At 40.5% G+C, this 23,054-nt stretch overlaps 1 protein-coding gene across 1 annotated transcript; it reads right to left on the reverse strand.

Annotated features, from left to right (window-relative positions):
* Positions 1-516: 516 nt before the first annotated feature.
* brca2 (BRCA2 DNA repair associated) lies at positions 517-21,723 on the reverse strand. Its single transcript, XM_034097170.2, has 28 exons — positions 21,609-21,723; positions 17,118-17,168; positions 16,166-16,267; positions 15,775-16,008; positions 15,531-15,591; positions 15,306-15,343; positions 15,178-15,206; positions 14,946-15,057; positions 14,803-14,858; positions 14,439-14,526; positions 13,668-14,318; positions 9,202-13,551; positions 8,887-8,985; positions 7,487-7,556; positions 6,905-7,395; positions 6,624-6,814; positions 6,337-6,524; positions 6,054-6,224; positions 5,349-5,721; positions 5,104-5,259; positions 4,869-5,016; positions 4,581-4,693; positions 4,293-4,491; positions 4,052-4,218; positions 3,798-3,936; positions 1,871-2,127; positions 1,121-1,264; positions 517-1,039 (listed from the first exon to the last, which is right to left on the reverse strand). The coding sequence occupies exons 3-28, from the start codon at positions 16,224-16,226 to the stop codon at positions 683-685; spliced, it is 8,943 nt and encodes a 2,980-aa protein (XP_033953061.1). The 5' UTR covers positions 16,227-16,267; positions 17,118-17,168; positions 21,609-21,723; the 3' UTR covers positions 517-682.
* Between the last annotated feature and the right edge of the window lie 1,331 nt (positions 21,724-23,054).

Genomic DNA, 23,054 nt, shown 5'->3' on the forward strand with positions numbered 1-23,054 from the left:
AGAAGGGCCCTGAGTGTGACACAGCTAAAGGTCATCACTCAAAGATGGCCATTATAATCATCTAATGCCGAATATAACATGGGGATCCCTTCGAAACTAAATGTCTGGAAGTAGACGCAATTATAATCAATGTTTTTGTTCAAGCTTTACAATAATCATATATTTTAGATTTGTATATCTACCTTTTTATAAAGTGAGTATTTGTTATTTCAATTTTTTGGGACTGATACAAACAAGAATTTTTTTTGCACTTTTTGATACATTTGTCACAGTGGACACATGCATTTTTAGGCAATTTAACCACTGTAAAATAATATGATTGTTAATGTGTTTAATATTGCATTTACCTTTATAGAAATATGTATTTTTATCATAGAATGTACTTGCATAGAAGTCAGCCCTACTTTAATTATCCTCAAACAGTTTGAAACAGGGAATCATGGAGCCGAACTACAGGAATGTACTTTTTAACTTTATATAATAAAAGTGCACTGAAGCATTAAGATCAGGATGAAGTGATTTTAGTAATCTGAAGATACTTCTCTTTAATGTCTCCAGTTAGTCAACAACAACCCCAGAATATGAGCATTATGTCGCCATAAGCCTTTAAAATCAGTAATTTGTACAGTTTTTGTATTCTTTTAAAAGTGGTAGCGTGCTTGACATCTCACAGTCTGTGTACCTACAGTAGATCAGCAACATGTAAGTCCTGAGTGTCAATCATAGCTAGTTCCTCATCATTCACCCACTCATCCTCCACTGGAGTTTCAACAGGTGTCTGAGCTGGAGTCTGTACAGTTTTTAAAGTGCTAGGTGTCCCAGACCTCCGAGGGGGGTTGAATGTCGTATTTACACATGGAGAAGCCACTGGGCCAAACGGGGAAAGAGGTGGGGGGGACGGGATACGAGACAGATAGTCCAGAGCTCTCCTCTTCTTCAGGCTGTTGGGGTCTTTCTCTGTGGAGCAGTTTGCTGCAGGAGGCTTCCTGCTGACAGGTGTGAAGGATCCAAGGCTTCGGACTGGCTGCTGAGATGTCACCTGCATAAAAAGGACACATTATTTGATCAATATAAGTTGTTATGAGAGCAAATGAACCAAACAGCAAGGACATGAACTCACACTTGTGTATGTGTCCAGTCTTCTGACTGTTGTGAAAGCTGTGTTTCGTGTTTGCAGAGCTGGAGAAGAGAAGGAACTCGTGCCATCAGATTTCCCTAAATGTGAAAGCTTCTCCTCAGCAATTGTAAAGAAGCTATCCTGACCCTGAAAACACAAGATGGACAATTTTAATTCATAATTACTTAATTTAACAAAACATGTATGTATCAAAAACCAAGGACATGGAGAAAAGTAAGGTAAACATACTATGTGGTTAAGGTCAGGGAAAAGATTACCAAAACAATTATTATCTGATCATAAGCATGCACCTGTGTATTTTTAAAGAATAATCAAGTGTATCGAGTGTTTCTTTTGAAGTTTAAAATGAAAACAATGTATACAATATTTGTTAGAGGTCAATATGAGAGGCCACATTGGATAAACATTTTCAGTTTTCTAACATTTTCAACAAATGGATTTCAAATACTGTTACAACATCTTTTAGAGGTTAAGTAAGTGTGACAAACATTACTTGATATTTGAAAAACATCGCTATTCCTATTTAGCATTTCCATTTTCATCAACCATCACCTGCACCTGTACCTTAATTCAATGATAGCTAATGCATTTGTGATTTCGTCAAAGCATCAGACACTTTGGCTGTGAGAGCATCCAGCATTCAGCACACAAGGATTCTTAATTGAGAAAAAGGCAAACACAGTTTTCGACACATTTCAGCGGCTTCATAGGTCTGAGGATTTAGCACTGTACCTGGGCCAGTTTTCTGAGTTGGCAGAGAGATTTCTGCAGATGAACCTCTTTGGGGTTTGTGGAAAAGATGGTCAGATCTCCAGCGTACACAACAGGCGTGGGAGATGTGGACTGACCTCTCAGCTGCAGGTTGCTCAGAGCCAACAGAACATTTGGCTTTACCAAATCTTCCAAGCCAGACTGAGCAAAGCTGCTGAAACAGCGCACTTTGACAAAGTTCATTTCCCCATCAGTCAGATAAAATGCCGGAGAGAAACCTGTGTTCAAAAGCACAAACAATCATTTTATTTAGAAAGGAGTTACAGTGCCTTGCCAAAGTATTCACCCCCCTTGTCATTTTTCCTATTTTCTTGCATTAAAACCAAAAATAATATAATATTTTTGGGGGGATTTTATGGCAAGACCCCACACAAAGTCAAAATTGGTGAAGTGAAAGAAAAAAAGAGCACGTTTTAAAACAGAAAGAAAAAATGTAAATCTGAAAAGTGGTGTGTGCATATGTATTCACCCCCTTTGCTATTTAGCCCAAACAAAGACCTTCAGAGTCACACAATTATTTAAATAAAGTTCACCTGTGTGCAATCCAGTGCCTCATTATCTCTAATTATTATATTAATTAATTATTATTATACAACTGTTGTAGAAGGCCTCAGTCTTCCATACCTCAGCAAGTGGCCTTTCTAAGCAAGAAAACGACACCATGAAGACTAAAGAGCTCTCCAAACAGGTCAGGGACAAAGTTGTGGAAAAGTATGAGACAGGGTTGGGTTATAAAAAAATCTCACAAACTTTGAACATCACGAAGCACCATTAAATCCATTATTTTAAAATGGAAAAAATATGCCACGACAACAAACCTGCCAAGAGAAGGCCGCCCACCAAAACTCTCACACCGTGCAAGGAGAGCATTGATCAGAGGCAACAAAGAGGCCGAGGATAACCCAGAAGGAGCTGGTAAGCTCCACAGCAGAGAGAGGAGAATCTGTACATAGGACCACAGTAAGCCGTACACTCCACAGAGCTGGGCTTTATGGAAGAGTCCCAAAAAAAAACATGTTTGGAGTTCGCCAAAAGGCATGTGGAAGATTCCCCAAACATGTGGAAGAAGGTCCTGTGGTCGGATGAGACTAAAATTGAACTATTTGGCCATCAAGGTAAACGTCTGACGCAAACCCAACACCTCTGATCACCCTCAGAACACCATCCCCACAGTGAAGCAAGGTGGTGGCAGCATCTTGTTGTGGGGATGTTTTTCATCGGCAGGGACTGGGAAGCTGGTTTAATAGAAGGAGTGACGGATGGAGCTAAATACAGGGAAATAGTTGAGGAAACTGTGTTTCAGTCTGCCAGAGATTTGAGGCTTGGGCAGAGGTTCACCTTCCAGCAGGACCCAAAGCATACTGCTAAAGCAACACTAGAGTGGTTTAAGGGGAAACATGTAAACATGTTGGAGTGGCCTAGTCAAAGCCCAGACCTTAATCCAATCGAAAATCTGTGGTATGACCTAAAGAAGGCTGTACACGAGCGGAACCCATCTAACCTAAAGGAGCTGGAGCAGTTTTGGCAAGAAGAATGGAAGCAAATCTCAGTGGAAAGATGTGCCAAGCTTATAGACACATAAGAGACTTGCAGCTGTTATTGCTGCAAAAGGTGGCCCTATAAAGTATTGACTTTGGGGGGGTGAATAGTTATGCACGCTCGTGTTTTCTCTTTTTCATTATTATTTCTTGTTTGTTTGACAATAAAAACATTTTTTTGCATCTTCAAAGTTGTAGGCATATTGTGTATATCAAATAATACAAATTCTCCAAAAATCTAATTAAATTAAATGTTTTAAAGCAATGAAACGAGAAAAATGCCAAGGGGGGAGAATACTTTTGCAAGGCACTGTACATCAGGAACAGTAAAGAAATAATAATTCACCTACCCTGTCCATCTACGATGCTGATGACATATCCTGTGAGATCAACTTCTCCACACTGCGGCTGCAGTTCTGTGTTTTGAAGATCCACAAAATGGGTAGAGACTCTCGGTTGAAAATGTGTTGATAACCATTCCTGAGAGACCTGAATGATACAACAAATATTAGGTCCCTATTAGTTATTTCCATCATCCATCTGACTTTATAAATACTTCATCTAGAAGTCCATATACACACTGATACACTCTACAGTAGCCTACCGGGAGGTCCTGAAACTGTGTTTTCTTTGTCCCAGTCAGCTGAACAGTTGTGTTACCAACATGTTTCTTTCCGTCTGAAGTGGTGAGATTATAGACTTTGTATCGACTGCCTTCCTTCAGTAAAGACTGAAGATCCGAGGAAGGTCGCCAAAAGTTCAGCTGGTAGACTACAAAACACAAAACCATTAGTATAAGAAAACAGTAGTAAATACATTTAAACTGAGAAAGAATAAAGACACACCACTGCCAGGTTGGTCCATGAGGTCCGCGAGGCAGAGCCTCCACACAGGAGTGACGTCTCTCTTGGGACAGCTGCCTTCGCTCTCCTCTGCATTTTCTAAAGCTTGTCTGAAGCGATCCTGCAGGTCAGCCTGCTTCTTTTCCATCAGAGAACATCTGTAGCTACGTAGAGTCTCCAACTGCTGTTCACTCAATTGAGCCTGGACATGCATGTGAAATAAGAGAGAAAGTCAATCTCTATTCATGACAGAAATTATTTTAATGATCTGTTAAGTAAATGTCTTATCACCTCCAGATACGCTGGGTCATCCCCCACTGCTTCATACAGCTCCTCTCCATCTTGAAGACCTGCAATACTTTGACGACTGATTGTCCGTCTTCTACGCTGAGGTCTGCTATTACCTGTGGAGGACAATTTTATATTTTTCCTGCCTTAACAAGTAGAGCTGAAGGCAGACAGGAGAAGTGGTGAGAGAGAGATTGGATGCAGAGAGTACTCAGACATGGGACACATGCTCTACAATAAAACGTTTTCCATTTTAACCTGTCCATAACATGCTGGAAACATGATTCCTACCTTTGTCCTCCTTTTCAAATTCAGCTTGAATCTTAGCAAACAGGATCTCCATAGCTTTTTGTTTGTTGCTGTCGTGTTGCCTCGCCTCCTTCTCTTCTGCACGAACAGAGCGAAACACAGCCCCTGCATCTGTTTTCCTCTCCATCCACTGGAAGAATTTGCATACAGTCAAAAACATATAACATGAGCTTCCAGAAATAACAGAAACAATATATCAATGCAAGACCACACGCACCTGTATGGGGTAGCTTCTCAGGAAAATAATGTCCACACATCCTACCGGTCCTCCATTGCTGTACAAACTGGAGATAGGAAGCAGGAATGGCCGTGGATCCTTGTGAAATCCCAGCTTAGTATCCCATCGTGCGGGACGGCTGCTGTTGGCACATATCTAAACACAAAAACAATTAATTATCCAAATGCTTGTTATTTGGCATCCTTGTGGAGATAGAATGGCGTTTGGCCCCCCTCTTGAAGTACCTTTAACATGAGAGATTCAGGTGCCTCCAGAGGAGAGCAAGCATCCTGTGATCCCACCAGCTGAGCCCCGTGGATGATCAGCTTCCCCCCCACAGCCACTCGACCTTTGTGGAGCATGGCAGTCAAAGGTTCATCCAGCTGGGCTTTAATGGCGTACCATCCATCTGTCAGCCACACAACTGCAGATGGGTTTTCAACCTTGGCTTCAGCATCTGGAGGAGTCTTGGTGTCACTGAAACTCTGTCGGTTTGTGGAGTGGCCCCTGGAGACGACCCCGCACACACACAGGACCAGGGTTTTGGCTGATGTGTCGTCCTTTTCCATGATCTTTCTCAGAGCCGGTCTGCGGCTGTGGTCCACCTCTACATCATATCTGATACACATAACAATTCATAACAGGCAACACAAATGTAATACATGTTAAATGTAAACATTTAATTAATATCAACAAATTATCCTTTGTGTATTTCATGAAATGTGGTAGGAAAACAATTCTGCTCATCTCTTTTTGCTTATTTATTTATAAAGCTAAATAAATGGAGTCTTTAAATCTGACACAAAACAGAAGTAGGTGATAGATAATTAAGCCGTCTTAGTAATTTAGTTGTCATATTTTTCCACATTTCGCATGAATATGCTTGGATGTCTTGCTAAGCGCACATCTAAATAACATAAACTAAAGAAGAACATTGAACAGAATCCCACCTGTACTTCAGTTGAAGGAGAAGCTGCTCTGGAGTGAGACAGAGACTGCCCATTGATTCTGGAAATGATCTTTCCATGGAGGCTTGCTTCCACACAATCCATCGGTAGTGATTGTACGCCCACGCCTCACTCATTAGTTTAGGATCAACACCAGGTGTGTCACATAACGCTCTGTGGACAGTGCAGAGCAAGAGGATATTCAGGCTTTATTGCAAATTCCAAAACACACCTTGTTTCTCCAAAAATATGTTCAACTTTGATTTAAACTAAAGTTCAATAATACCTATAAAACTCTTCTTTCCCTGCAGTCCCGTCCTTGCTGGGGACTAGCCATCCTCCATCCGCAAGCTGCACACCACCTCCTTCTATTAATGCTTCCCGTCTGATGAACTGCTGTAAATTGAAGCGGAAGGATTCTGCAGTCTCACTGGTGATCTCACACACGTGCTGATGAACTCCATGTCCATACAGCTGAAAAACAAGAACAAGTCAAATTGCCGTTTACATGGAAGTGATCTCATTTATAAACAAAAACAACAAAATCCTTTTACAAAACACTTCTGGCCTTGCCTGCTTTTGGGTGTATATTGCAGGAGGCTTTCCATTTACTGCAGCTTTTAACGGTATCCTCGACCCCCCTGAGGTTTTGGTAAGAAACAAACTTCCCGGCAAAGGTCGAATGGTCTGGCGCTTCTTTTTCCTGATCCTCATATCTTGCACATCTCGTGCCAGCTCAACATTAGGAAAATTCTGAAATATGTCTGTAGACCAAAAAAAAAACATTGACCCATGTTATGTAGATTTAAGTACAGTTAATCATGTTGACATTAATAATTCATCATCTACTGCACCTTGGCTTGGGGACAATATATCTTCCACTTGTGACGCCTCGGCAGAAGAGTCCTCTGATCCACAGCCCATAGCAACGTTTTGACCATTAAGACTTATATTTGTAGTGCCAGCCAAGGACACCGTCTGAATGTCTTCTTTGCTTTTATTACCAGTTACATCTGTAGTGCTCTGTGTTTTTTTAGCGGTTGGCACAAAAGTGTTGCTGCAGAAGGGCGTTACAAAGAGATGGAGGTTATTATCTTCCTCCTCTTGTGGTTTAGAGGAGCTCTCTTGGACAATAGGTCTTTGTTTTTTGAATGGAGGAACAAATGCAGAAGGTGTTCCTTGGTTGACCTTGAGCACTCCATTCTTGTGACTCTCTGTCTTTGCATTCCTGAGGAATGGAGGAACAAACGCTGGCATCTTGGGATGTGATGATCTGCTGTCTCCTGGGATTGATGGCTGTGGTGGTGTCATCTTTTGCAATCTGGTTTCAATATCGTTTCTTCCACTTCCGAAAGACAAAATATACATTACAAAAAGTCGACTACTTTTTTTCAGCTGCTTGAAAACATGCACAAACAATTTAAAAGGCAACTTACCCAGGTGGCTTTGTAATGTTTGGATGGAGAGAGACGCTGTATTTAAAAACCCTTCGGTCTTTCATTACACCTACAAAATAAAACCAAGAGTTAATATATAAGACAAAATATGTATTCTTGGCGAGACACGGCAGGCAAAAACATCGTTTTTCAAGTACTGGTCAAGTTTGAGATTTTGTGCTATTTTGATTCTATAACATGTTTTCTTTCAGGCTTTTGGAAAACGTACAAAATACACATTTAAGTGTTTATTTTACTATAGTTTGTCTATTTGCGTCTGTAGATTTCTCCTAAATTCACCGAAAGTTAGCATTCTAACGTAACAAAGTACCGCGACCGCTGTGTGCACCATGTGAACAGAGATATCTTTGGAAAGCTGTATCTCTCCTGCACAATCTCATCGGATCCAAATATGGTCATTTCCTTTGTATCAGTAACCAATCGTGAAAGTACAAAGGGGTCTTAAACCAAGAAACGAAATCTCATTGGCTGGTGTCAATTTCTGACAACGTGATTCGTTCAGATGCGTCACGTGGTGTGCCAAAACACTTCCTGGTTAGCTTTCCGCTAGAAATTGAAATCTCAAAATGGCAAAAGAACGGCGAAAAAAACGTTCACAGAGAAGACGACAACAATTGTCACTTGCACGAAGCAAGGTTATACAAAAAACAAATGACCCCGAACATGAAATACCTTCACGGAGTGCGACGATGCGCAAGCTGTCATCCAAAGAACAGGAGGGTTCAGCTAGCGCCTCACTGCAATCTTTAAAGGTCGTTTTCTCAAAATGAGTTTTTTCTCCTACTCTGAGTTCGAAATTTCAACGTCAGTAGCACGTAGAGATACCAAACCTTCCAGTTATATTCCTATCAATATTATGAAGGCTTTTACATAAGGGTTTGTTCATATATCATTCATTCATAGCCTGAATTATACAACATTGTATACCTAAAAACATGGCTGTTTACAGTATTTTCTCATTTCATTTCAAACCTTTATTTATACAGATAAAATCCCATTGAGATCATTGATCTCTTTTCCAAGGGAGACCTGCTGATTTATGGAGTGATAAAAAGAGATATCCAATATCCCTTCTGTAAAAGCCTTAGATACTAATATGACTACAAAATGAAACAAGAATTTTGAACCTGGCTTTATCCAAAGTTCAGATTTCGATTCCTGAAATGTGTTAAAATATGTGCATATTTAATGAGATAATGGGTAATTTGCATATTTAAACATGCTATTTCAGCAAACTTGTAATACAAAAGACCATTGCCTTATATTGTAAGTAATTAACTGGAGAAATTTCTAGCTGATACCTTTAAGTAAAAAAAAATTACCCTATTCACCTGGGGTGTCTCGCCTTAAGATAACTTGTTACAGTGCTACTGGTTTACCTTTTGGACAACTTGTCTCCGGACAGAGTGTTGAACCTTTGGGATCATCAACAGTCCTGTCGAATTCTTCCAGTAATCGCCTTTTCAGGGGAGGCTGACCTAGAACATTCAAAACAGCATGGCAACCTTTTATGTAAAATAGTCATTTTTGTGACATATAGTCACAGATTAATGTTTGCAATCTACTAGCATTTAGTTAGTGAGTCATAAATAATGGATACTTTGCAATATGGGAACAATGTATTTTATGTATCAAATGAAGAATAAATAGTCAATACTTCAAAGTTGCATCATCTAAACAACTAAAACACTTACCAGCTATATCTGAGTCCTCCACTGATCTTTTCCCTGTTCCTTTTCGCTCCTCGGCAGATCTGAAGCTGGATTTTGGGATTTCTTGCAGTGGCATGTTTTCTAAAGTCATTGAGAGACTTTGGCCAGCTAGACTTTCATCATCTAACAAAGCTTTAGTGCAGTCCAGAGCTTCCTGGGCGAAAAACTTCTGCTGGGTTTCAGTGCAGCCACTTAGGTGAAGTGACTGAGCATTTAAAACAGAAGACTCTTGTGGCCTTTTGACCGTACATCCCTTACTGTTACTTGTCCGATTTGTTTCATATTCCAAACCAATGGACATTTCCTCTTCAGGGCTGTCATGGAGGTTGCCAGCCAATGCTGGGCTAGTTGTGCCTTTTAACTGAAATGTATCTGTATGTGCCTTGTCTTGAAAAGAAATGCAATCAGGTAGACTTGGATTTCGAAGAGATTCATTTTCTTGCTCAGGATTTTGCAAAGAGGTTGAGGATTTGAATACCAGCGGCCCACAAAACCCAGTACGCATGTCCTTGCCACTGTCTGTTGAAGGCTTACATGTTTGTTTCACATCAATAACCTTTGATGGATCTGGTTTATTAGTGTCCTGAGGGCATGTCGAGTATGAGTTTGAAGAATGACACTTCCCATCAGCTTCTTCTGCTAAAAGGTTTTGGGCTTTCAATAGATTTTTCCGTGACACATTGACTTTTGTTCCCCCTGCAGTTGTAAAACCACAATGTATTTTCTCTGGTTTTTCATCATGGCCTTGTTGCTTATCACTGTTCCTTGTGTCTGAAACAGCTGGGATCTCTGTACTGAAACTGATGTCACTGAAGAGAGCCCTTGCCTTCTGGAGGGCCTCAGAAGAAAATGCCACTGACTTACCACTGGCTGCAAGAAATCCATTACTCCTGGGTGGCGGCCCAGGAACTGGAGGCTTGCAATGTTCCAGTGCATCCTCAACTCCTTCACAGTCACTTAACAGAGTTGTTGCCTTCTTTAGTGCTGAAGATGAAATGGTAACCCCTTTGCCACTGGCTGTCTGAAATCCACCGTTCATTGGTAGAAAAGTTCCTTCTTTCTGTTTGTTTGTGTCCTCAAATATAGCACTTTCGTTGAAAAGAGACTTCGCTTTTGACATCGAGCTATCAGACACGGAAACTTTTTTGCCACTGGCTGTACAGAATCCACCACCTTTGCCCAATCCATTGACTGCAGAGGAACCAATGTTCTTTGAAGTTGTGCACAATGCAGGAGAAAGCGGCTTTGACATCAAAGATGGGTTTCCATGTAAAGAAGCAACTTCGATAGAATCCAGTGTTTTCTTAAAATCGTCTTTGTGAGTCTCAACATCATGAGGATGTTGCATCTTTTCATGGTTCACAACTAATGGCAGATTTTGAATTCTAGGTTCTTCAGAAATATTTATGGTAATTTTTTCATCTTGTTTAAAATGTGAAAGGTTTTTCTTCTTGCTGCTGCTTCCACTCACAGGTTCTATACTTCTCTTCTGTTTTACTGGCCTGCCATTGTTTCTATTCATAAAGTCACAGTCCTTGAATAAAGTATCTGCCTCTTGCTTTGCTCTTGTTGAAATAGGATCATCATCAAATTCTGTCAAGAGGTGTTTTGCTTTTAATAGATTTGTATGTGAAACATGGACTTTAGCTCCCCCTGCAGTTGTAAAACCACAATGCATTTCTTTTGTATTTTCAGCATTGCCTTGTTTCTTTTCTCTATTCATGGTGTCTGAAACAGCTGGGATCTCTGTACTGAAACTGACGTCACTGAAGAGAGCTTTTGCCTTCTGGATAGCCTCATAAGACAATGCCACTGGCTTACTGCCGCCTGCAGGAAATCCACTCTTCCCAAGTTGTGGACCAGGAACTGGCATCGTTGAACGTGCTGGTGTCACATTGATTTCATCTACAACTTCATCACATTCACTCAACAACATTTTTGCTTTCTTGAGAGCTGTAGATGAAATGGCCACTCCTTTACCACTGGCTGTCTGAAATCCACAATGTTTAGGGGCTGTAACCTGAATATGATTGTTGGTGAGATGACCTGTTCTTAAAGCATCTCCTTGTTGTTTTAGTTGTTGGTTTGCGTCCCCAAGAGGATTCATTTCATTCAAAAGGGACTCTGCTTTTTTCAGTGCATCAGCTGACATAGATACCTTCTTTCCACTGGCTGTAAAAAATCCAACACCGTTGCTGGATTTATTGATGGCAGAGGAGCCAGTACTCGTAGATGTTGTGCATGAAAGAGATGAAAGTGCCTTTGCAGTCGAAGGGTTTTCATGGAAAGGGGCATAATCTCCAAAAGACGGTGCGTTCTTAAAACCAACATTTAGAATCTTTACATTTTGTTGTACCTCTGTATGGGGTGCAGCTGGTCCAGCATTCACATGCTCAGGGTTATTGATCAGTTCTTCAGGAACAGTTACTTTTATCCCTTTACAATTTAGAAGGGTCTCGTTATGACTGACACTTCCAGGCAACGGTACAGTGCTCTTCTGATGTTTTACTGATAGGCCATCATTAAAGTCCATAGTGTCTTCGAAGAAAACATCTGCCTCCTGCTGACTCCTAGCTTTTGCTGTGATAGTAATCCCTTTCCCACAGGCCATTTGGAACCCACGTTGACACGTGGTGTCCATCTTGATGTTTTCAAAACTTTGTGCAGCATTTTCATCTCTTATGCTTGTGACCAGTTTTTCTGAACAGACAGACTCCTTCAACTTATCATGCAAAGATGAATCCTTGCAATTGTCCACAGTAGTCTTGTGCTGTGTCCTATGATCCCGTCTCAGCTTGTCTGGTGAGGTTTGACTTGTCACAAGATTCTCCTCTAAATCTGCAAACAAAGCCCTAGCTTTGCTCAAACACTTTTTTGAAACTTTCAAATTGTTTCCTCCTGCAGTCTTAAATCCCACACCAAGTAAAGGGTTGTTGTTCTCCAGCTTGCTTGTGTCCGTGAGCAGGGCTCTGTCAAGGGTTTTGTGATCAGTTGAAAGAATAAGCCTTGGGCCTTTAGTGGTAGACGCAACTTCAGTCGAGGAGTTTTCATTTTTGATTGCACTGGACAATAACAGACCTGTGGATTTACTTGTAATGTTGGGTGTATCACAATTTGTTTTACCATCTGGAACTAAGTCCCTTTTTTCATACATTACTGTTACCGCCAGATGCTTTTCTTCTGAACTAAAACTGTCATCAAAATCTATACCTGAAAGTGAATCAGGGTCAAATTCTCTCTCAACTTTTTTGGGAGAGGTAGTTTTATCTTGACTGTGTTGTTTCACCTTTGCAGTTTTAAACTGTGTAAATTCAAACTGGCTATCTGCTTCTTCCAAGAGAGTGCAAAGCTCAGTCACATCAGCTTTTTGTGAAGCTGTTAACTGGCAACTGATATCCTCTTTTGTTTCACTTGAAGAAGGTGGGTTGTTTGAGTTGGTGGTTGGATTTTTCACTGATCCACGACTCATTTCTTTCTTATTGTCAAGGATGCACTTGCTGGGCTGGTCACATTGCGTTTTTTCCCCCTCAGTTTCTTCAAATAGATGCTTGGCTCTCTGTAGGTTGGCTAAGGACATTTGTATCCCTTTATTTGAAGATGTTTTAAATCCTGATGCATGCACGGAAGGAAGAGAAACTGTGGTTTTCTCTGGCAGACTGCTACAAGCTGGACCATTAAAGGGAATGCCATAAGTGATATCCTCAGTTCCTTTTGCCCCGCTGGGTAGTTGTGCTGATGTACTCTCTGTGTGCAACTTAATTGCTCTGCCAGGAACCAGTGTCTGGCTTTCCTTGGTTGCACTGGACAGCTTGGCATCCATTTCAGTTTCTTGTAAAACATCCTTGTCATTTCCTTTATTTGTAGATGTGAAAGGAGAGATCTTGCCGATATCAGATGTAAAACCAGGCATCGGTTTACTTTGATCATTAATCTCTGAGCTAGGATGAACAAATGATGATGCAGTAATGTGAGTGAAATCTGTAGACTGGAATCCACCGTCACTGTCACCATCACAGTCATGGTGAAGTTTTGCTTGTATTGCTTTCTGTTTAGCTCGTTTCACAGCTGACAGACAAGCTGATGGAGAGAAGCCATTTCCAGGAGTATCCTCTGCTACTTTATTCAGTTTACGGGCATCTGACGATTGACTGAAGTCTTGTGCAAATTCTTTGCAAAGCTGCGACATGTCAAGATCCTGGACTTTTGCTTGTACAGAGGGAGGTAGAATATCTTCAGCGAGATTTCCCCATTTTTGCATCTCATTCTTTCCCATGCTGCAATAGTATGCTTCATCTTGGGATTTCCCCGACTGTGTCACATTTACTTTGTTTCCTGAAATGAAAACATTATGATTAAAACATAAAAATGTATTCATTATAGAATACATATTTGTTTTATTTTTAGAGAATATATTTTGTGGCACTATTAATACAGGAGAAATGTGTTACCATAATCTGGAATCACTGGGGATGAGTCAATCTTCTGAGTCCGTTTTTCTTCTCCGTGAACTTGTGGTTTTGAAGTCCCAACAGTGTAAATAAATGTCCTCTTTTTCTTAGTAAATCCAGAGTCTGTAAGTTTCAACAAAGGCCTGACTAGCTGGCCAGAGTGACTCCGCAGTTGTTCTGTTAAAATAATGTTTCCCACTTGCGTAGCGGGAGTACTATCATAGCAAGAAGCCTCCACAGTAGAAGGTGGAATTTCAGATAAACTCAACGGAGACCACTGGGTAATTCCAACATCTCCAGTTTTTACAGGTGGTGATGAAGGAAGTCTGCCAGGTTCCTGATCAGCTGTTCTCTGTTTATCGTTTGTTGACGAGATGTCTGTAGAGCAGCAGCCATGTTCTCTGGTTGGAATGATTTGCTTTCTTTTGATTCTTTCCGATTTGACTTTTCTCAGTGCTGAACTACTGTTACTGAAAAATATAGAGAGAACATGTTCAGCTCCATTAAGAACACTTGCTTCTGTTTTGCGAATATCTCCATCCTCAATAGCATCTGGTAGCTTCTGTTTCCAACCACTGTCACTCAGATTCAGTGAACTCTGAGGGGAGTGGTGGGACTCTGGATCCAGACCAGCCTCAGGGGAAACAACACCTGTTGATAATAAAGCAGCCATCATTATGCATCTAATGTAATATCTGTTGCCATTCATAGTCATGTTATTGATAGATAGTGTACCATCTTGGATGCAAGATGTAAAGGAAATCACAGTACCTTGAACGGAAGGTATACCATTGTTTTTGGGTGACACCACTTCAACTTTAGATGGATTTGAAAGAGAAGGGAAAAGCTTCCGTACAAACTAAGAAAAACAAGATATAAAAACAGAAATTTAGAAGCCATTTCAAATGCCACACCTGCAATCTCTTGTCTAAACTTTTAAGTGAGAGCTGGATAGCAATCCTTTAAATAAATATAAATTAAATGTGCAAATCTTCTGCCATTTTCTTCCTCTTGATTCCTCAAATGACATTATGTCAATAAACAGAATTCTGTCTTTTATAGATGATAACATGACAATTATGTAATAAGGCTTGGAGAGATATCTTGGCCTGTTGGGGCTGCACGGAGAACTCACAACCACATCTTGTTCTGCAGAAACACCTACTGGACAGGGACTCTCGTCAGCTTTTGCTATAACATTGAGAAGACAATGATTAGTTAACAAACAAATATATTTATTTGTTATATTTTAGACAAACAATTGAGTAATTTGCTTACTTAAAATGAGGGTGGATGGTTCTGCTGGTGGGGTATTCAGAGAACTGGTCCATAAAATATCAGGATGAATCTGTACACTGAGACCTTCAGATATATGCTTGCTGTAGCTGACCTGTAACATTCAGAAAACAGTTTAAATAGGGGAAAGCCTAATGTATTCCATAATGCCACATTCATGTAGTTACATTTGCTGAATGACAGTTAACATCAGTGTTAGAAGCATTACACTTACTGGGGATTTGTGTGGGGTATGAAGTGGATCTGTACAGATGGCAAAAGCAAAACAATTATCAGTGATGATTCAATCTTTTTTTCAAATGTAATTAAAACGGATGAAATACAGAGACATTTGTAGCTCACCAAATGTCTGGTATCTTCCATTTCTAGCACCTGGGTCCCTATAAAGAACACGATGGAAATCAAAAACTGCCAACAGCTGTGACAATAAAAGTAACAAAATGATCTTTAAAATAGCACTATTTAGAATACCTACACACATTAAAATAATGACTTTGCCATTTGGAATATATTAAACATATACTTCTTAAAACCATATAGACAGCAAGCAGAAATTATTGCACCCACCACTTTGACATCTGAAACAAACAAGGACTTTGTGTTGTCGTCCATGGCAATGTTTCTCTTTCTAGGAAATACAAGGAATTATTTTTAAGATAAAACATCAAGAAAGTGTATCATGCAGTCATGAGTAGGTAACAACAATTAACAACAACTCATTTAACATGATATGCACGGACATCCTGTATGAGCTAACGGAATGTGCTATACATTTAGATTCATGCATACATCATCTTTTTTCAGACATTACCTTGTTCACCGGTGAAAGAATGGTCATCCCCAGTTTCAGGTGACACAACTCGAATGCGTCTGAAAGCTTTTGGGGTTGAAAACAGCTGACTCTCTACTGCACTTTTGTCCAAAGGTGTTTTAAAGTTTCCTTCTTGATTGGCACACAGGTCATCTTGATCATAAAAATGTCCCTCGTTGGTGAACGTTTGAGCTGCCAGGGACTCAAACCAGTCGGGGTCCAGAGGGCCCAGCTCTAGATTGATAAATTAGAAATAGTTTATATGATAGAAATAGTGTTCACAACCTCCAATATAAATAACATTATGTTTGTCTTTTGTAATTGCACAAAAAAAGCCTAATATTTTCAAGTGTCATTTTGATAAAAAAGGCAACGTCTACTATTATCTTACCTTTCCAGATTTCATCTTTGTATGTGTCGTAAATGTGTTTAGAGGGTAACGTTAAATCCATTCCAGTTGATTTATGTGATTCCTAAAGTTTGTCATGTGGCACTGAGAAAAACAAAGATTGAATCATGACAGAAGTTAAAAAACAGCAACTTCATCAACATCATCAAACATTGAAGTTAACCTTAGCGAGCTTTAAGCTGGTGTATGATTTCCGGGTACTTTACTAGAGCATTTTTATGTTATGCTACTCTATACAGTACTTATACTCCACTGCAGTTTGGAAGCAAATATGTTTAATTTGCTTAGCTCTTTACTGCACTGCATTTATTTGACAATATTAGTTACTATCTAGATTCAGATTATTTGCTAATACTAAATATAAATGAACTAAGAAATAAACAATAGACAATTATAGGTTTAAATATCCAGCAGCAGTGTATAAAGTAATGAAAATGATCTCCACTTGTACCAGCTGTGATGAACACATTGGGATATTAAGCGTGACATGTAAGTGACATGTAATTAAGCACAATAAGTCATTTTGGTACTTTAAGTATATTTTGATACCAATACTTTTGTACTTTTACGTAAGATCTTAAATGCAAGACTTCTTGTAACATAGTATTTCTACACAGTAGTATTTCTACTTTTACCAGAGTAAAATATCTGAGAACTTCTTACTCATCTGCTGAATTATGAGATGTATTCTACAGTCTGAGCACGGTCAGCTTTGCATTAGCTGCTATTCAGCTATCTTACGTCAATGTCAGTACTTAGGACTGATAATAGATGTCGATATTGTAGCGTTGACTTAAGTTAGACTTAGGTTACAATGTCTAAAAAAACACTGAGGTGAACTTATATTGACTGCTAGCGTTACTCTTTCACAAAAACACACCAGACGTCAAAGTACGTTACATTAATATTTTAAGTTAACGTTATTTCTACCTACCATGTCAGCGTGTGTTGACTGTCATGTCTCGACGTGGCTCTTGATACAATGCTGACAACAAAACATAAAACCACCATATAAAAAAGCTTTACAGAAAGTATCAGAGCTAGCTAGGTTGTGCCAGCCATGGCGCTGTGCTGTTTCAAAATCAAACCTCGCGCATCCAATACCGGAAGTCAGTCCGATTTCAAAATAAGAGTCATGTATAAATCGGTGGATACAAACAGTTACAAACATTATTTTACTTTACAACGAAGGGGAGACACCATAGACATATGTCTATAGACACTGGTTAAACATTGGTTGACGATAATAATGTAGGAACCATTAATAAACTACCGTTTGATTTGAATGACCCAGCCAAATTCCTTTGTATTTAAAAAATATATATATATGTTAGTCCTACCTGTCCAGTTTATCAATCCATGGTCCAGTGTAGTAATACACTGCTGCATTGAAGCAATTGAAAAACACCAAAAATAATTATTAAACCATTTTTGAAATCATTTCATGCCATGTATTATTTGTTATAGTTTGATCTATTTATTTTCACTATTATGGGCAGCAAGTTAGTAGCCTACATCGGTCATGTATTGATGGTCCTTAAAGGTGGGCTAGGTAAGTTTGAGAAACCAGGGGCCTATACTGCGAACCTGGTTCAACCTAGCCTGGATATGTTTGAGTTAGCCGGTTGGCTTAATCCAAAACATACGCGCTCTCGCTAAACTGTCGTACGACGCTGGTTATCAAGTGGATCGCTCAAGCCAGCCGTGTCCTATCTAGTTAGGTGCGCGTTCACATGAAAGGGGTGGTATCTGGAGCATTCGACCAATCACAAACATGGAGAAGCGCACTGACAGCGCAGCGTCATACTTCCTGAATGAAAAGTGAACTTTAATACTAGTCAAAAATGAAGAAGTTAAACTTTAAACATCCATGACTTAAACACTTTATCCAGGATCAAAGCCACATAGCTGCACCTGCAAGGTGAATACAGCTGGTAAAAGAAAAAGTGTTTGAATGCGTACATCAACAGGTTTATGATATCACTGCCCCGTCTAAAACACGATCTGACTTCAATTACATTTGTCTCGAGTGTTTCGTCAACTTATGTGTTGCTTAAAATAATACTTCTGCATACAGTATGTGACACTGTGAGTGTTGCACGGCCAGATACGGCTCAGCTGACTCAGATAATAAAATATATGATACATTATGAAGTGATATGCCGCGGACTGTACTTAATGTACTCTCACCCGGTTACTTATGTTGTGGCCGATATTTAAGTAAGCTTTCTTAACGCTAATGTTATAATAGTCAGATTGCTCTGAAGATGGAGGTGATATTCTATTAATGTTCACACAGTCGGTGATTTTTGCCGGCCGTCTTTCCTGCGACGGCAGCTTTTCTGTATTTCCTTTCTCCTGTAATATGACTTGATCGCTTTAAACTCCGCACACTGAGCTCTGATTGGTCAGCAGACGGTGCTTTCACTGAGTTGAGCTCTTAGCCTGCAACCTAACCTGGGGGGTATACTGCGAAGCAGGATTTTCGCTTAGCCGGCTAAATTCAGGGAAAACTCCGGCTTTCCGGTCATCCGAAGCTGGTTCTCTTTTTAGCAGGCTAGATCTCCATCAGAGGCGGATTTAGGATTGTAGGAGATCCGGGGCTTAGCCCAGGAGTTGTTGGGGGGGGGGGGGGGGGTGCAGGGGTAAAGTGCTATTTTTTTTACAAGTGGGGGGTGGACCAAACATCCTTTAGGGGGGGTCGTCAACTCCTCTAGGGGGGTCCGGGGGCATGCTCCCCCGGGAAGATTTTTTTTTTTTTAAATATTGAAGTTAAAAGCATCAATCTAGTGCACTTTGAGAGCAACATTAACCCTACCTTAATAATACCTTAAAGGGGACATATCATGCTATATTTGAACAATATATTGTAGGGCCATACCTATATAAAGTATATAAATAGTTTTTCTTTCAAAATACCAAACAGATCCTGCATTTTAGCCATGCCTCATTTCGCTCTATTTGCTCTTTCCAGCGCTGTTTTTGCAGGGGGCTGATTCTGTGAGCTGCACCTGACCACGCCACCCTGCAGGAGAGGGGCGCGTGCTTTGAGATCAGCTGCTGGGCTGCAGCGGGGAGAAGAGGGGGATAAAAAGAGATCTCCGTCCTCCGTGTTTTATTCTTATATTATTATTATATAGAGTCGTTATTCATTTGTTTTAAAGCTCAATAAATAACAAAGAAGACCTTTGACCGGCACTTTTCTAATTTTGTCCGGAAGATTTAAACTTTAACGGATATGTTGACCGGCGAAATAAAAATGTAACTGAAACTCTGCCGCACGGTCCCCTCGTTCCTTGGAAGAGCCGGAGAGGAGGGTGTTTGTCATCTTCTGGTGGACTACCGGAGAGGATTACAGCGAGGGAGGGATTGCATTGAATTACAGCAGCGGGAGCAAACGCTTCCCTCGGGGAGGGAGAAAAAGAGCCAGAGCGTAGTATAAAGCAGTGTTTCTCAAACTTTTTCATACCAAGGACCACTTAACCAATAAAAAAACACTCGCGGACCACCTAGCTCCACAAATATCCAAAAACACATCTTTTTTTACAAATCGCCTGAAAATGGTACAAACAAGTGGCCACATTTGTGATGAAGGTGTTTATCTGGGCTATATCATGCAATCAAAAGTGAAACTTAAGCTCGCTCCATTGCGGAGATATTCCCGCGAGAGTGCGGAAAACTTACATTTATTTATTTATTTCAAATGTGAAATGTTACCAATATACGCACGGACCACTAGGGGGCGCTCACGGACCACCAGTGGTCCGCGGACCACACTTTGAGAAGCACTGGTATAAAGGGCAACCATGCGCGGGAAGTCTTCTTCGCTACTTTTGTGGCAGACTACTGCGCCACTTACAGGACTGGCATATGTACTACAGCGTCTCCAGCGCAATGGCCGGCCGTGGCCCAACCCCACATTCCCCTGATATGTGGAGAATTGACCAATAAGCGGAGCACCACTTCTGTGACGTAGAAAATAATTCAAGATCAGTCTGTATCAGATCCGTTGCAGCCCCGTTTTTAGAGATTTGGGTATGGAGGAAAAGAGAGAGGGTTGTGTTTTCTGACACTTGGTGAGTTACCTGGAACACCGGGGACTAGGGGTGCAATGGTTCACAGAAGTCACGGTGCGGTTCGTACCTCGGTTTGGGGGTCACGGTTCGGTATGGTTCGGTACAACAAGAAAAAGCAAATAAAAGTCCCAAATACATAATTCCAGGTTTGTTGTCATTTACTTTTGAACAGTAGTGCAAGTTTCAGTTTCAAAATAAGGAACTCTGACATTTTGAATAATTAACTGTATTAAACAGTTAAAAACAAACCACAAACAGTACCACACACACTCAGATGGCCATATTATCTATAATGGCTGATGTCAAACAAAAAGGTTTCATCAAGCTGTAAAACTAAAAAGAATGTCTTGAAAATATAACATCATAAATAATAAGAAAGTGTTTCAAGAGCGCAAAGTCGTTGAAAAAATAGGCCAAAAGCTTCCGTTATTTATGTTGGTCTCTCGGCTCTCATGTCTATTGGTTTATTCAAAACAGCGGGGATCAGCTGTTGAACTGCTGTTGTCTTTTGCCGGGCTCCGGTGATTGGCAAATCTGGGTGATGCCTTCTGATGTGATTTAGCATGTTTGGCATTAGCATACCGCACCGCTATCGAACAACGCCGACACACCGTCCTCTTCCGATCCACTGCGCATTGCTTATCATTTTATAGATCTATTCTCATCCACCATCTTTGTTTGTGACGTAAAGAGTGTAAGAGTCACGTTTCTGAATCGGGCACTCTGAGTGGATGCAGTCACAGCCAATCGGATTCAGAGTGTTGCCTGTCAGTTCCGTTGCCTGTCAGTTCCGTTGCTATGGTTCCGTTGTTATGTGTACTGAAACGAGAGCCAGTATAATTCCACGCGCGAAAACAAAATAAACATTGGAATACGTTATTTTAGTGTCTTAAAAGTAGACTGAGGTATGAAGGGTTAACGTTACATCTTAGGATAATTTGTAGTCATGTTCTGTATACATACTAACATATAAGGGTATTGACTTAGTGTGGTTTATCTTTTTGTCGCTGCTTTTAATTTAAACTGAACTGTTATGTTCATCAGTAAAGTGGAACTTCTGTGTGAACTATTCATATCTTAAACTGCACTGTAACTTTTTATTCATGTATTTTTTCTTTTAATGTTTCTTTTATTATCTTTTACTGTTTTTAAATGCCTTTGTCTGAATGTCTTTCATTTTTGGAAAGCACCTTGAATTGACTTGTGTTGAAAGGTGCTATATAAATAAACTTGCCTTGCCTTGGTTACTCCATGTTTACTAGCTATAAGATTAACGTTACAGTACATCACTCTTTTTCACTTCTTACTCAGTCAGCCAGAGTGCAGATATCACCATTAGATTCACAAACCTGAAACATCATCCATTTCTTCACTGCTGGTGATGACATTGTTGTCAGCTGCTGATACTGCTGCTGCTGCAGCTTGTGGCGCCTGCTTCGATGAAAATTACTTTCTAATATCCATAACTTTATAGGCTATTAGCTTAAAACTCGTCAGGCACTAGGAAGGATCACTTCTTCTTCAGGGCAGGGAAGGCTACGCAGTACGCATGCTAATGTCCCGCAGCGGCTGCCTCTCTGGTGGACTCCGGTACTGCACATTACTCCCGAGACATTTAAAAAAAAAAATCTTTTTTTTTAAATTTTTTTTTTTTAAGTGAAACATCCGGGGCTTTTCAGAAAACATCCGGGGCTTGAGCCCAAGTAGCCACCCCCTAGCGCCGCCTCTGATCTCCATGGTAATATATGCTAAGCAGCTAACCTGGTCGGGACCAGGTTAGGTTGCAGGCTAAGAGCTCAACTCAGTGAAAGCACTGCCTGCTGACCAATCAGAGCTCAGTGTGCGGAGTTTAAAGCGATCAAGTCATATTACAGGAGAAAGGAAATACAGAAAAACTGCCGTCGCAGGAAAGACGGCCGGCAAAAATCACCGACTGTGTGAACGTGAACATGAATAGAATATCACCTCCCATCTTCAGAGCAATCTGACTATTATAACATTAGCGTTAAGAAAGCTTACTTACATATCGGCCACAACGGAAGTAACCGGATCAGAGTACATTAAGTACAGTCCGCGGCATATCACTTCATAATGTATCATATCTCCTGATCTGAGTCAGCTGAGCCGTATCTGGCCGTGCAACACTCACAGTGTCACGTACTGTATGCAGAAGTATTATTTTAAGCATCGCATTAAGTTGACGAAACACTCGATGTAATTAAAGTCAGATCGTGTTTTAGACGGGGCAGTGATATCATAAATCTGTTAATGTACGCATTCAAACACTTTTTATTTTGCCAGCTGTATTCACCTTGCAGGTGCAGCTATGTGGCTTTGATCCTGGATCAAGTGTTTAAGTCATGGATGTTTAAAGTTTAACTTCTTCATTTTTGACTAGTATTAAAGTTCACTTTTCATTCAGGAAGTATGACGCTGCGCTGTCAGTATATGCTTCTCCATGTTTGTGATTGGTCGAATGCTCCAGATACCACCCCTTTCATGTGAACGCGCACCTAACTAGATAGGACACGGCTGGCTTGAGCGATCCACTTGATAACCCGCGTCGTAGGACCGTTTAGCGAGAGCGCGTATGTTTTGGATTAGGCCAACCGGCTAACTCAAACATATCCAGGTTAGGTTGAACCAGCTTCGTAGCATAGGCCCCTGGTCCCGACCAGGTTAGCTGCTTAGCATATATTACCATGGAGATCTAGCCTGCTAAAAAGAGAACCAGCTTCGTAGGACCGGAAAGCCGGAGTTTGCCCTGAATTTAGCCGGCTAAGCGAAAATCCTGC

This window comes from Pseudochaenichthys georgianus, chromosome 13 (genome assembly GCF_902827115.2).
Source record: "Pseudochaenichthys georgianus chromosome 13, fPseGeo1.2, whole genome shotgun sequence".
In the NCBI taxonomy this organism is placed as follows: domain Eukaryota; kingdom Metazoa; phylum Chordata; class Actinopteri; order Perciformes; family Channichthyidae; genus Pseudochaenichthys; species Pseudochaenichthys georgianus.